The sequence below is a fragment of the Geospiza fortis genome, unplaced genomic scaffold (assembly GCF_000277835.1).
Source record: "Geospiza fortis unplaced genomic scaffold, GeoFor_1.0 scaffold115, whole genome shotgun sequence".
Lineage (NCBI taxonomy): Eukaryota > Metazoa > Chordata > Aves > Passeriformes > Thraupidae > Geospiza > Geospiza fortis.
In genome coordinates this window covers 541,522-556,378 of record NW_005054499.1, presented here as the reverse complement: position 1 = coordinate 556,378, position 14,857 = coordinate 541,522, and the positions used below count along the sequence as shown (strand labels likewise).

The 14,857-nt window shown below is 37.9% G+C and overlaps 1 protein-coding gene across 1 annotated transcript; it reads left to right on the top strand.

The window, feature by feature from the left end:
• The first annotated feature begins 2,638 nt into the window (after nucleotides 1-2,638).
• HNRNPR (heterogeneous nuclear ribonucleoprotein R) lies at nucleotides 2,639-14,646 on the top strand. Its single transcript, XM_031063350.1, has 10 exons — nucleotides 2,639-2,835; nucleotides 5,095-5,213; nucleotides 5,635-5,742; nucleotides 6,293-6,406; nucleotides 8,063-8,239; nucleotides 9,217-9,352; nucleotides 10,426-10,631; nucleotides 11,415-11,564; nucleotides 13,649-13,770; nucleotides 13,960-14,646. The coding sequence occupies exons 1-10, from the start codon at nucleotides 2,679-2,681 to the stop codon at nucleotides 14,570-14,572; spliced, it is 1,902 nt and encodes a 633-aa protein (XP_030919210.1). The 5' UTR covers nucleotides 2,639-2,678; the 3' UTR covers nucleotides 14,573-14,646.
• Nucleotides 14,647-14,857: the final 211 nt, after the last annotated feature.

Genomic DNA, 14,857 nt, shown 5'->3' with positions numbered 1-14,857 from the left:
TTTGCTTGTTGGTCATTGTTGTGGGAGAAAAATCAATTTAATCTCAGATTTCAGACCAAGCTTGCCAAGCCATTAAGGGATCTATTGCTATATCTGTGAAAAGAAATACATGTCTTCTGGATGCTCTTGGTACCTGAATATTCTGGTAGCTGTGTCACTTCAGAATTTTCTACAGTCTATTTCTTTAGGAAAACCTTTTAAATAAAGTTTGTGTAACTGAAAATAGCTAAAATCTGAACCCAAATTGAACATGCATTGCATTTGGCTTTAGTTCTTTATGAACTAAATCTTAAGCAAAAATAAACAATACAGCTAGTAAATGACAAAGCTGAGTATTTATTTACATTGCCTAAAAGCCTACTTTAAAAAGCCTTTGAGCTGTGGTGCTGTGCAGTAATCTGATTCTTAGGGGTTAGATATTGCTCCACTGGTACATGCTTGTGGTGAAGGCTGATATCTTTTTGTGCTGCAAATCTTGCCTGGCAGAAGTTTGAATCACTCCTCTAGAGGAGGTGTTTCTACCTGGGCACAGCATAGCTTGTCAACCTTTTGTTCACTTATAGCCAACACTGAAAAAAGTGTTAAACTTTTGGGTATGTAACACTCAGAAGCTACTCTGGATTATCAAGAAATTGTCATTGAGTGTCACCACAAGCCTTTGTAGTTCAGAAGGTCATAGAAATTGCTTCAAGTAAAGTTTCAGTGTTTATGTGTTGCTGTAGTCTCTCAGTTCATTGTGGTTTGGGGTTTTTTTTCTGTGTATAGAGAAGACAGTGTATGAGTAATTAAATGATTTTATAAGGTAGTAGGAAGGTGAACACAGCAATGCCCTCCTCTTGATATCTTTATTGTGTGTCTCAGCTTGTTTTTGAGAAGAGGGACTGAGAATGGTGCTGTACCCGAAGCATTTTCAGTGTAATTAAACCCCTCTGCCCTGCACTGTTTCAAATTTGAGATCTTCCCAAGGCTGCCTAGCAAGCAGACATGTAACTGAGTTTTGCCTTCTGTGATGTTCATAACCTACAGAAAATTGATGTTCGTTAGTGTTTTGATAGTTAATACCTGTAAGGATGGGTAAGCATTGTTGTAGCTTTAGGTAGCATTTTTTTTCTTCTCTAATTAGGCTGTAGTTGCTTTTAAGTAAATTGAATTGGTTAGAAAGTAATTTCTCTTTGTCAAGTAACAGAATTTGTGTGTGTGTATATATATATGCCACGTAGCTATGGAAAACTTCCTTTCTTTTCCACACTAATGGCTTAAAGAAGTGGCATCTGACAGGAACAGTGTGAGGCTGCTTTACCTGTCTCTAAAATTGCCCTTCAAATAAGACAGCTTTAGTAAAATCATTACTTTCTGAAGAAAAATGATTTGGTTTTTTTCTTCCCTTGCTCTAGCTTGCAAATCTTCATAGGATATCTTCCAACCAGTTCATGAGCTGTAGTCTGGAAGGGTTGGGTGTTCAAGGGACTGATAGAGGTGTGCTTATGCTTGGAGACTTGTTTTGCAGCTTAGTAAATAGCTTGAGGCCTCAGCATTTTTTAAAAAAACTGTTCTTGAATCATCTTCATACCTGTATTCCAGTACTTAATTGCATTGCTCCAGCCATGCTGCATTGTCTACCTGGTTATCATTTCACTGCTGCTCATCAACTTCTGCCCTATCATTTAAAGCCTGAGGCTTGTTTCATTTCTGAACCTAACAGCTGATCATCCTTATGTTCTCCGCCGGGTAGTTGAATTGTCTCTCGTCAGCCTTTTTATTTGAAAGCACTGAATATCAGCTGGCTGGCTAATTGGGAAATTGAAACAGTCTTTAATGAATTGGGCAAAGCCCACTGGGATTGTCTGAGAAGATAGTTGTGCATTTTTCAGTGCACGGATTTGGAATCAGTTTGTTAATTCTGAAAGCAAGTACTTTTATTAATATAAAGAAATGAAAATGCTGCAGTCATGCCTTCCTTTTAAACCAATAAGGTGTATATTATTGAAATAGTAGCTGTGATTTGTACAGCTCCTATTTGAGGGAAACTGAAAGCATGGAAACTGTTGCATTGCAGCTTCAAATGACAATGTCCATCAAAGTGCAATTTTTCTCTTTCTGTCCTTGAGATCTGACAGCGTCGTGAGAAAGCGTGTGGCTAGTCTTGTGCAGCATGTTGGGTTTGAAGGAAGACATGGCAACAAGCCAAGCAAGTGGAAAAAAGTATTAACAAGAAACAAGTATTAACATTTTTATACCTTAAGCTACCCTGCAGGGTTCCGTGTTCACTACATTTTAAACGATTGTTTTAAAAGTAGCGGAATGGGAAATGGAACTAGCACTAGATCTTCTGAGTCTTTGCTGAAGGATGTTGCTACCGTGTCCCCATACATTCTAGCTGCTATGGTAACCAGTTAATGACAATCAGTAGATGGAGTTTAGACATTGTCATGTACATGAAGTACATTTTTAAAAAGTTATGTAAATTCTTCCATGTACATTTTCCACAGTATTAAGGGTTGTGCTGTCTTTTGAAACTTAGACCAGCTGCATCCAAAAAGTAATAAATAAAACTTGATACAGGTGATTTTGCAGCATGTATACAAATTAGTTTAGATAAATCATGCATTGTCCTACAAACTAGTTATTTCTGGCTTATTGTAATATAGCTCCTGAATTTTTTCCAGCAGCATAATAAAATGGCTAATCAGGTGAATGGTAATGCGGTACAGTTAAAAGAAGAGGAAGAACCAATGGATACTTCCAGTGTAACTCACACAGAACACTACAAGACACTGATAGAGGCAGGCCTCCCACAGAAGGTGGCAGAGAGACTTGATGAAATATTTCAGACAGGTATAATATGCATTTCTTGTTTCTGATTGGTTATGAAAGTGAGGGCATACCATTTTCAAATTTTTATAGATTAAGATTTAAAAATTCATTGTTTTTGATCTGTGTAGCTCTGAATGTTTTGCTACTTTGATTTCCCTAAAGGCAAATTGGGTTTGACGTTGACTAATTACGTGACACATCCTTGGAGTTGTATGTGATATCTTAGTTGCTTTAGGGCACAGAGCACTAGTTTCTTAGACCACAAATGAAGATGTATGTTTCCACATACTAAACTGTACATTTTTTTTTCTTCAGTCCAAATCATCATTTAGCTTTTATGTTTCTACTGTCACTGTCACAGTGATTCTAAAACACTCGAAGGCTGGATAGGTGATTTAGTGAGGGAAGCAACTAGCTTGTCTTGCCTGGGACTACATTTGAATTGAGTCTGCCTGTGGATTTTTTGTTCTCTCTAGTTCTGAGTGGACAGTTTAATCCATGTTGGTTATTACACTGAAATATTCAGCCTGACACTAACAAAGTTAAGGACTAAGCTATCTAGCAACTCGAGTAATATCTTGCTGGTAGCAAGTGGTCTCAGCAACTTCTAAAGAGGTTTCTTCATATAGAGAGGTTTTCCTATTTTGTTTTTATAACCACCCTATTTTATCTTATAGACAGAGACTTTCTCTTCCTTTTTAGAGTGTGTTCTGTGAACAGATTTATGAGAAGCAGTAGAACTGCTCTATGTGCTTATCTTGAATGTGGCAAAATGACAGTTTTTGTTGAAAAGAGTTAAAATTACCCTGATCAGGTGAAGGCAGTTCAAAACCAATACCTATCAATCCTCAGTGTGAAACTGGCTCATGTGGGTGATGTCTTTTGGAAGTCATTCACAGTGAGCTTTCTTCAAGCCTTTGCCAGCTTTTATTGGCTATAGAGATGCACTTTCCAACTGTGGGTCATGATGACGTGCACTTGATGGTCTGAGAGAAGGTGTAAATAAATACCTGGGCAGAGGAACTCGTGGGGTTCTAACATGTGTTGCAGTTAGGTTGTGTTGTGAGGAGTTCTTAAGGAATTTAAAAGCCAAGTACAATTCCACTGCATGAGTAACCTGAAAACATTTATTTACACTTCATTAATGCCACTGAAGATGTTTGCATTGTGGAGGGGTTTGTCAGTGAAGCAAACTACTTCAGACACTTGAGCCAAATTTGGGGTTGAATTTAGCGAATTTTTGTCTGCTGAAGTCTTCTATGAAAGATACAGGTGCCTTCCAATATGCAGGATCACTTCTGAAATGTAGTCCTTGGGCTTGGCACTACTGTGCATTTTCCAAATCAAGTAGCAGTGAAATAATCTGTGTATTTTGACGAGCAAGCTGTTGCAAAGTGTGGAGTTTTAGTATTTATCCTAAATTTGGATGTATGATTTTAAAAGTGTAAATCTCAGTCTATATGTCTCACTCCACAACTGATTCAAGTACATTACAAAAGGAAAAAAAACCAAAAACAAAACCCTGTAAAGATCCTTAAAAAGAAATGCTTCAGAACTGGTCCAGTGTTTCTTGGGGGAGTCTGTACCTGTAAAATTAACATTTAGCTTTTCTAGGTACATAGCAGGGCTCAAAATAATACCTTTTTGAATTCTGGCTCTTGGAACTGCATAGAGCAACAAAACAAGTTTAAAAAGCCCCAAACACTGTTTAAGATTCACATGAAGTCCACTGACTCCTGCTTTTTTGAAGCTGGAGGAAAGAGGGAACAAATAATTTTTGCTTCCTAATGTTTTGTGGGGTAGAGCTTCCTAGGTATTTGATCATCAGTTGGGTAGTTCTTTTCCCCATAAAATAGGATACTTGTTATGTTCACCTGTCAGTTTACTCTAAAACAGCTCAACTCAAGAGAAGGAAGTGTGAAATTTAAAAGGAGGGATAAACAAACAATATTCAAATCATTAAAAGCGAGCCAGAGTTCATTGTTTCAGACCCTGGTGTGTAATACTGCTTTTATGCAGCAGATTGCATTCCTGAATGCTAGAAAACTGTTACACATGGGATATAATCTTGCACGTCAGTTAGAGCTTAGGTATATACATTTTAATTTAACTTTTTCATTGTACTCATATTCTTTCATATACTTGTGTAGGAATATATAATTAAATGTATAATTCTGTTGCTATGGAATGTAACTTTTTGGCTTTAAAAGCAAATTGCATAGTTCTTAGTTTGTATGAAATTCAATAGAAATCTGTAACTTCTTTATCTTTAACTTTTAGGCTTGGTAGCTTATGTCGATCTTGATGAAAGAGCAATTGATGCTCTTAGGGAATTTAATGAAGAAGGAGCCCTCTCTGTATTACAGCAATTTAAAGAAAGTGACCTGTCGCATGTACAGGTAAGGTGAGAGCCCCAGGAGTGTGAGCACATAAGTATAAATAGTGTTCTGGCACCACTGGCAGGAGAGTTGTAACTTAGAAATTCACTGATGTTGCTGTATTATATTTCAAGCCCAAATAACAAGTCTGTTAAAAATTGCCTTAAATGTGAAGGTATTTGAGCACAAAGCAAAACCTCCCAGATAATAAAAATATGCGTGCAATTGAGAAAATAGGTTAAAATGCTGTTTGGAATCTGATGACTTTTTCAATCTGACAAGTTTGTTCTATTAATTATTGTATTTTCCTGAAGGATTCTTTGGCATTTGATTTATTCCATTGACTTGAAGTAGTGACTTCATGGTATGGAGTGTAAGATTCAGTGGATTCCCAGGGCTTGTCATACACACAATTGAATCATTTTGTAAATTGTATCTACAGAACAAAAGTGCATTTTTATGTGGAGTTATGAAGACCTACAGGCAAAGAGAGAAACAAGGCAGCAAAGTACAGGAATCAACGAAGGGACCAGATGAAGCAAAGATTAAGGTAACACTTAGAGATACTGGTTATTCTGTACTAGCTGAAATATTACTTGTACATACACTGAAAATGAACTCAGAAAGCATCAATACCACCTTGATAAGTATATTCAAACTGGGCTTTAAAGAAGTGCCTGCATGATAGAGATTCTATAGAGAAAGGTTGTTGGGAATGCAGCTCTTCTTGATCACACAGTTGCCATAATGTAAGCTCTGTAAAAACATTGATTCCTGTTTGAGAATTGTCTCAGTTGTCCAGTGTTCTGCACTTCTTGGGGTGCTACATATAAAATGGAAAATAAGGGAAAAGGCAAACAAGTTCTTTCCAGCAACCTTGTAATATAAAACAAATGCTCCTGTTTATGATAGCTTTTTAAACCCGCAAAACAACAGGGTTTTTGTAGCTTCTATCTCTTCATCTATACCTTACCAAGTGTGGCAAGGAGAGGATAAAGAATTGCTTATCTTGGAATGTTTTTGTTTTTTTTTTTTTTGTTCTGTATATTTTAACCCACTGCCCTCTCTCCTGTAAGTAGTCTGACTTTTTTTTTTTCCAGGCTTTGCTAGAGCGGACTGGTTACACTTTGGATGTAACTACAGGGCAGAGGAAATATGGGGGTCCTCCTCCAGATACTGTGTATTCTGGTGTTCAGCCTGGCATTGGAACAGAGGTTGGTATTTACAGACTAATCTGATAATTGCTTTGTATACTTATGCAAACTCATAAATAGGAAATGCTTGAAGATAAACCATATTGCAAGTTTAATGTATTGTAGAGGAAAATAATCTTCTATGTGTGTCTTAATCAATCTTTCTTACTCCTCAGTATTCTGCAAAAGACAGGAAGACAGGTTAAAGTGGAGAAAAGAAGAGGTGGAATATAGTAAAAAACTGTTATTTTAAAGTTAAAAAGATAGTTGGAAGAGTTTCAAAGACTTTAATTTTTTTTCCTTTCAAAGGACAAAGTCTAGTCTGTAGGCAATTATTTGGAAATTTAGGGTTGTGATTGAACCTGTGCATCTTCCTAGCAAGCTGTGAGCAAACTTAGGTTTGGTTATGAAAATGCTTGAACTGTGTATTTCTTCACTTAGCTTTTCTACAAGGTTTTAGTCCTTAGCAGGTTGTTTTCTAATACATGCTCAACACTTTAAATACTCTCTCACACTGCTGCATATCTGATACAGGAGTTTTTTCAGAGATTTTTCTATAAACCACCAGACTGATATGAGAAAACAACCACTTTCCTTAATGTCTTTCAATTTATAGATAAGTTCAACATTCACATTGAACTGAGAGAGGCTAAGCTTTTAAGAAATGTTCTGGAAACTGAATTTCAGGAAAATCTGTATAACATAAAGTATCTAGAAGTTCTACCTTGTTCCATGTTTTTCAAGTTAGTCATATTCTCCTCATGAGTTTGTTATATTGGTGCTTATATGAGCATGCTGAGTGTCTTTAGTTCTGAAATTCTGCTATGCCTTCAGTGTGAGATACAATTATGACAAGACCTTTCTGAGAAGGAAAATGTTGACTAATGGCTTCTTTTTCTACAAAAAATATTTGAAGTTAAAATAAATTTATTTTTATCTTAACGGGTGTTTGGAATGTTTTGTTTGTATTAACAAGGAAGAGGTTTTGAGACTTCAGAGGAGAGCTGCAGTGATTAAACAGCTGGGGGGATCTTTCTAGGGAGACCTCAGCTAAAGATATTAACCTTAACCAAACTTAACCCAAGTTAATTGTGTGGAACAAAACCACAAGAACTCACAGGTTTGCTTAAGTAAAAATTAAACATTCAGTTGGTGGAAGCTGAAACAAATGCAGATGAGAAACAAGACTACAGTGTATATTAAAAGTGGAAAATGTGCATCATGCAATTAAAAGGAAATTATTATTAAATAATTTTTCCATCTCTGTAGCTTTCCAAGGAAGGGTAATTTACAGAGTGACTTGAAAATACTGCAAGAGCAAGGAATTGCTTGGCCTGCTTTAACATGTGATACCCAACTAGATAGTCTGTAAGGTCTTAGTTTTTAACTGCCAAAATTTAAACCAGGTAAAAACCATTTCTCTCTTCAGCAGGGGAAATTCACAGCCTCTTCAATACAAATAACAAACCCAGGTTTTCTGTGTGTAAAATCTTATACAAATGGCAGGAGGATTAGAACACTTAGGACATGCTGCTGTGAGGGCTGCACTGGTGACTGCAATGATTCTGCTCTGCTGTTTCATCTGCGTTGTTCTTCCTTTCCCAGGAATTTCCAGGTGTTAAAAAGAACCTTGTGTTTCTGAAAAAGCTTTGTTTCAAGTGTCCTCTTCCTTTTTAGGTTTTTGTTGGTAAAATTCCCCGAGACCTTTATGAAGATGAATTGGTACCACTCTTTGAGAAAGCTGGTCCAATTTGGGATCTGCGTCTCATGATGGATCCTCTTTCTGGTCAGAACAGAGGTTATGCTTTCATTACCTTTTGTAGTAAAGATGCAGCACAAGAAGCTGTCAAACTGGTGAGTTAACTTTCTTCCAGACAGGTCAAGACAAAGTAAACAGCAAACATGTTGGTAATTTCTTGAGTAATGACGTCTTCAAAGCATCCATTGACAGACTCAAAATTTTACTTTCTTAAAAATTGCCTCCTGATTTCATTAGTAAATACAGATACTTATGAGAATGATATCTGCTGTACCTTACTGTAGCTGATCAGAGTACTTAGGTGATTGATAGGAGCCTGCTTAATTCCAGCTTTAATCCTGATTAAAACAAAGACCATGTCTGTCTTGAATTTTTTTTAAGGTTGAATTCTTGTACCTTTAAAGGCCTATTGGAGTCTGTTTTCTGAGCAGTCCAGCTGTGGGTACCGGCATGAAGCAGTGGACTAAATTTTTTATTAATGGAGTTTTTAAATCTTGAGGATAAAATTTTTTAATCCTGTCAAACACGAAGTCAAAAAAATGCCTGCTGTTGTGGGTGGGGTAGAAGCCAGGTCACAGGCTTATTTAGACTGTTGATTGTCTTGGCAAACCCTCTCAGTGTTCAAAGCTGTCCAAGGAAAGAGGAAGAACTCACAGTATCTTTAATGCCATGTATTTGCTTACTGATAACAGCAGCAGCAGTTGACTGACAGCAGAGGAAGCAGTAACCACTTGCTAGAAAGATCTTTCAAGTCTGAGATAAACAGTAGGTGAATAAATTTATGCAATGCAATTTGTTTATGGTCCCATGTTGTTCCTGTTGCTGCAGGTTTTTTTGTAGCTTTCCATTCAACAAGACTTCTGAAGTCTGTGGAAATCCTAAGCTTGGCACTGTTCTTCCAAGTGAATGCTGACACAAAAACAGCTGTTCTAAGAATTCTCTTGCAGTGCCAATTCAATATGCTATGTATTAAAGTAGTAGATGATGCTGAAAATACCTGAGTTTATGGTTTGGGAATATTTTTATTCATAGTATTATGGATAAAACAAATCAATGGCTTTGTTTTTTTCAGTGTGACAACTATGAAATCCGTCCTGGGAAGCACCTTGGAGTATGCATCTCCGTGGCAAACAACAGGTTATTTGTTGGGTCAATTCCAAAGAACAAAACTAAGGAAAACATACTGGAAGAGTTTGGTAAAGTCACAGGTAAGACTTAATGAGTCCCAGAATACCATTTAGTCTCTGCTTTGTAGGTCTAGTTGTTTGACAGATGTGTTCAGGTATCATTTGAACAATTTTCAAGTTGGATTCCAAGTTTGACTTTGTTAGAAATTTTATATATGTACTATATCTTAAGGTGGAGTGTAAAGAGACTTGTGTTTGTTTTAGTGATTGTTAAATGAATGATGATGTAACTTTACAATTAGAGATGGAAATGGCTCGAATGAACTCAAAAACCAGCACACATGAACTCTGAAGAAAATTAAGGTTCCAATTCTGTTACCTGTTCTAACTTTCTGTTGAAGGTTCTGTATTTGTTACTGGATCTACAGGAGGTTCTGCTGTCAACATGGAGAAGTTTTCTGGGGAGCCTGAAGCAAGTGTATTCCTGAGTAGTGGATGGGAGGAGGGAGTACTAAATTGATTTAGGGGCAATGTTACTAGAGAAATAGTTAATAACAGACTAATTTTTTTGTCCCAGTTTTTCAGCATTCTCCAGTATGTGCAGCAAGTAGGAAGAAGAGAAGTCAGCTCATCAGTGAAAGGGTGCTTCTGCCTTAGATAAGAGATTGAGTCACTTGCTCTTGTTCCTGTAGGAGAGCTTTAACCTCCTGCTTCTTTTTTAGGGTTGCTATTTATAAGTACTTCAGGGAAGTGGTGAAAACAGAAGGTGAATATTCATTTAGTTCTCTCTCCTCTTTTTGGAGAGATGTGGAAGATGTTCCTTCTAGGTTCTGCAGGAGGCAGGGAAGAGGTCATGTGTTAGTGCTGGCTGCCTTTCAAAGATGTAAAAGTGATTTAAAAAGTATAGAAAACTTAGACTGTGTGAGTTGCTGAGGTTGATGTTTTGCAGAGCTATTCTGAGGAATTTTAATTGCTAGGTGACATGTTTCTGGGTAGATTGGATGAATATCTATTTGTTTTGCTTTTCTTGTGCTCCCACTCCCTTTCAGGTGTAAAATTCAAATTCACTACAAAACATGAGTGAAGGCATTTTAAGGTAGACTTTAGATTTTTACTTTCCTTTTGAAGCTCAGTACTAAAGATATGTTTTTCAGAGGGTTTGGTGGATGTAATTTTATATCATCAACCTGATGATAAAAAGAAGAATCGAGGATTCTGCTTCTTGGAATATGAGGATCACAAGTCAGCAGCACAAGCTCGCCGACGCCTGATGAGTGGGAAAGTAAAAGTCTGGGGAAATGTGGTTACAGTGGAATGGGCTGATCCAGTAGAGGAACCTGATCCAGAAGTCATGGCAAAGGTCAGTGAAGACTTCACTGGATGCTCTTGTGCTTTGGAAGGACTTCCTTTATGCCATAGTGACAAAGATTTGTTCCAGCTGAGCAGGGCTAGTTTTGAGGCACAAAAAGCAATTAGAGGGCATTTTCACAGTAAGCTGTGCAGATGGTGTGGTCTGAGCATTGTGGATGAGTTGCCATTGGAAGATGTTGGAAATGTGCTGTTACTAACTAAATGTGCTGTTAACATCTGAGCTAGTTACTAACTGCTGTTAGTTACTAAACTAACTACTGTTAGTTACTAAATGCTGTTACTAACTGCTGTTAACATCTGAGCTAGTCCTGTGCAGGGTTATCCTGCTGGATTGCCACATCAGGCTGTGCATTTTCTGCTTTAGCTGTAATCCATACCAGGTAGGTATTGTGTAAAACTATTTTTCCAGGGTGAGATAAAGGTGAAGTTCAGCGTGGAGAATGATTATGTGCATTTTATCCCAGTGTTTTGGGGTAACTCCTTGCTGTCTTGGAGGTCTGTTAATAAAATTTTGCTGGGATTTGTGGCATCCCAGAAGCAGAAAATCAAAGTTGGATGTTCTTCTGGTTATGGAAGGGAACTGTGAAAGGAGAGAAGTTGTAGAAACTTCATACAGGTAACTACAAGGCACTTCGTTTTTTTAAACAGATTCAGAATTAGTAAAGTTACCCAAATTTCTTAATGCAACAAAAAAGGGAATAATTACTAGTTAGCTGTTTCTTTTGAGGTTCAACTTTTAAAGATTACAGCTTTGTTCTCATTTTTTCACCAGGTTAAAGTTTTATTTGTAAGAAACTTGGCCACTACTGTGACAGAAGAAATTCTTGAGAAATCCTTTTCTGAATTTGGAAAGCTGGAAAGAGTAAAGAAGTTGAAGGATTATGCATTTGTTCATTTTGAGGACAGAGGTGCAGCAGTGAAGGTAGGTGAATTATTCTTTCTTGCTTAAGTTGATGAGAGCACTTTTTTTTTTATGAATGGTTTTTAAGAAATTTCTTTACAGTAAATACCTCGGTAAGACAAACCATAGAGCCCATTTAATAAGGTTCCCATTGTGAGAATATCAATGCTAATAATTTTGTTCCTATGATTTCAGTAGCTAGGAGGATATGAAACTTGAAAGGACAAAACTGTAGCAAGTTAACAAGTAGACTGGAAAAGAGGTGTAGAGCAATGCAGCAGAGTCTAGAGAAGAGGAAAAAAAAAAGATCAACCTAGACAATTTTTCTGAGGAAACACTGGCAGAAGGTATCAGTTGTCTCTCAAAGACCCCTATTTAAAGGCTGTGTGTAGTTTTGGAGTGACAAAAGTATCAAATAGAAATTGGAAGATAATTAAAAAATGCTTTGTGAAGGAGAGGAGAGTGGTTCTGGCAACTCTTTAAGCATTACCAGTTTTTAACTCTGCGTGCACCTGAGGTTTCTTTTCAATGACTTGTTAAATATTGAAGGTCATTATTGTAAGCTTCAGAGTTCTCTTCCTTTGTGTCCATGAGCTGTTGAGAAGTTCATTAATAGCTGCTGACTGTGATTCAGTGTGTTGAATTCTGTAGAAATTACTCCATCTGTCTTTTAAATCCATGGTTCATGGGGGAAGAAGGAGAGAGAGTAGGAAGTGTTTTTTTGAATTTGGGAGTCTTGAAGCAGATATATTGCACGTGGTGTATGTGGCTACATGGACAGTTCAAGGGCTCTGTACTTGATCTTCTTATTAATGATTTTATAGCCATTTAATTGCTTGGGGGATTTTACTACACAAGAGATTCGGTTTAAGAATACTCTTGATTGTGGCTGTAAGATGAATATCACTTGTACTTAAGGAGGTTGAGGTTGATTTGGATAGGTTTAGACCATGTCTGAGGGAGGACAAGAAGTTGTTGAAACAAGGGGTAAGTCAGCACAGCTCTGGATGTGGTTTTCTGTAGTTTGTTTGTAAACACTCTCCAGCCCTTTCCAAGTACAATTACCTGCTAAATGCTCTGTTAGATTTCAGCAACTGGAAACTTGTAGCAGCCGAGAAAAAGACAGATCAAATGCATCACTAATGTTCATCTCAAGCTGGAAACTACCACATGTGGCCCGTGTTTGTTTCATGGCCACTAAATTGGCTTATGAACTTTGTGAGATATTTTTGTGTATGAATGTGTTTCGGCTTTCAAGGAAGTTATTGTATTTATGTATAGAATGCGTGGAGGTGGCTCATTGATTGATTCTAGCATTCACTGATTTTCATCAGTAATGATGTGGAAATAAATTGCCACAATTTCTAGTGCTTTTGAAGCATGTAGATGTACAGACACAAAGTCTTCATTAATGCAAATATTAATACCCCAAAAAGTTTAATGCAAAGCAGATAACTCCAGGTGAGGAACTGGGGGGTCTAGTCCTAATTGTACTTTGTGTATTAAATTCTCTTTGTGGGTGCATTTGATAGTAAAAAATTGCACATTGATTTTTCTGGAGGATTCAGGGCTTGCTTGATGAGCTCACCAGCTTTCAGTAATCTTATTTGGTTTTTTCTCCTCAAGTATGTGTCCTCAGAACTACTTGATTTTCTCAGTCACTTGACTCACATTCAGCTACCTGGGAACCCCAAACGTAACAATTCATTCTCTTGTGTGCATGTGTTCTACCAGGCTTAAAAGTGTAGTGAGTGTTTATGTCAGTGTGAGTAGTGAGAACTTGTTTATTTCTGAAAGGTTTCTAGGAGATACAGGAACATAAAAACTGATGGTGCTATATCTGACTTCATAAAAATAATTCTTAGTATGTTTTAATCTTTTTTTTATCTTATGATATATTAAAAAAAATCCTGCTTCCCTGTAACTGGTGAATAAAGTGGCTCTTGGAAAAGTGATGTGTAACATTCTGTTTATGTAGCACAAAAGCAAAGCACATGGCAGACCTCAGCCTGGAGCAGCCCAGCTGTCTGGTTTCTTGCAGTAAGTTTTAGTTCCCTTTGAATGGAAAAAAATTTTTAGTTATTTTTCTTTTAATTTTTGTACAGGCTATGAATGAAATGAATGGGAAAGAGATAGAAGGGGAAGAAATTGAAATAGTATTAGCAAAGCCACCGGATAAGAAAAGGAAAGAACGTCAGGCTGCCAGACAGGCCTCCCGGAGCACTGCGTGAGTGTCACCCTCGCACCGTGGTAATGCTGCAGTCGAGTTGTGCTGTGAAACAGGGGCTGGTCTAGAACAACTGAATGACTTGACTTTTCTCCACGTTGCATATTGTTAATCAACAAAGGCAAATATATACTGTATTTTGAGTTGCTTTTGGAGATAAATAATTCTGTGCTTCTTTTTCTTTACTAGGTATGAAGATTATTATTACTACCCTCCACCTCGCATGCCACCTCCTATTAGAGGCCGAGGCCGTGGAGGAAGAGGTGGATATGGCTATCCCCCAGATTACTATGGCTATGAAGATTATTATGATGATTACTATGGCTATGACTATCATGACTACCGTGGTGGCTATGAAGATCCCTATTACGGCTATGATGATGGCTATGCTATAAGAGGAAGAGGAGGAGGAGGAAGGGGTGGGAGAGGTGCCCCTCCACCACCTAGGGGGCGGGGAGCACCACCACCAAGAGGTAGAGCTGGCTACTCACAGAGGGGGGCACCCATGGGACCGCCGAGAGGAGCCAGGGGGGGGAGAGGGGGCCCTGCGCAGCAGCAGAGAGGACGCGGTGCTCGTGGAGCCAGGGGCAACCGTGGGGGCAACGTAGGAGGCAAGAGAAAGGCAGATGGGTACAACCAACCCGATTCCAAGCGCCGTCAGACCAACAACCAGCAGAATTGGGGCTCCCAACCCATCGCTCAGCAGCCGCTCCAGCAAGGTGGTGACTATGCCGGTAACTATGGTTACAATAATGACAACCAGGAATTTTATCAGGATACTTATGGGCAACAGTGGAAGTAGACAAGTGAGGAGGGATTGAGAATATTGGAAACATAGAATTGGCTATAGCTCTACATCTTTCAAAAAAAAAAAAATTGGCTTAATGTTTCATCCTTCAGTAGCGATTGGCTGCCATTTGTATTGGGCTGAAGAATCACTCTATTGTGTATATACTCGAGTCTCTTAGTTTTCTTTTTTCATAAACGCACTTGGACATTACTGGGCTTGCAGAATTCCTGAACTCCTTATGGGGTCTCAGTGCTTTTATCATTTTAGGCTTCACTTTAGCAGTTTAAAAGCAGGAAT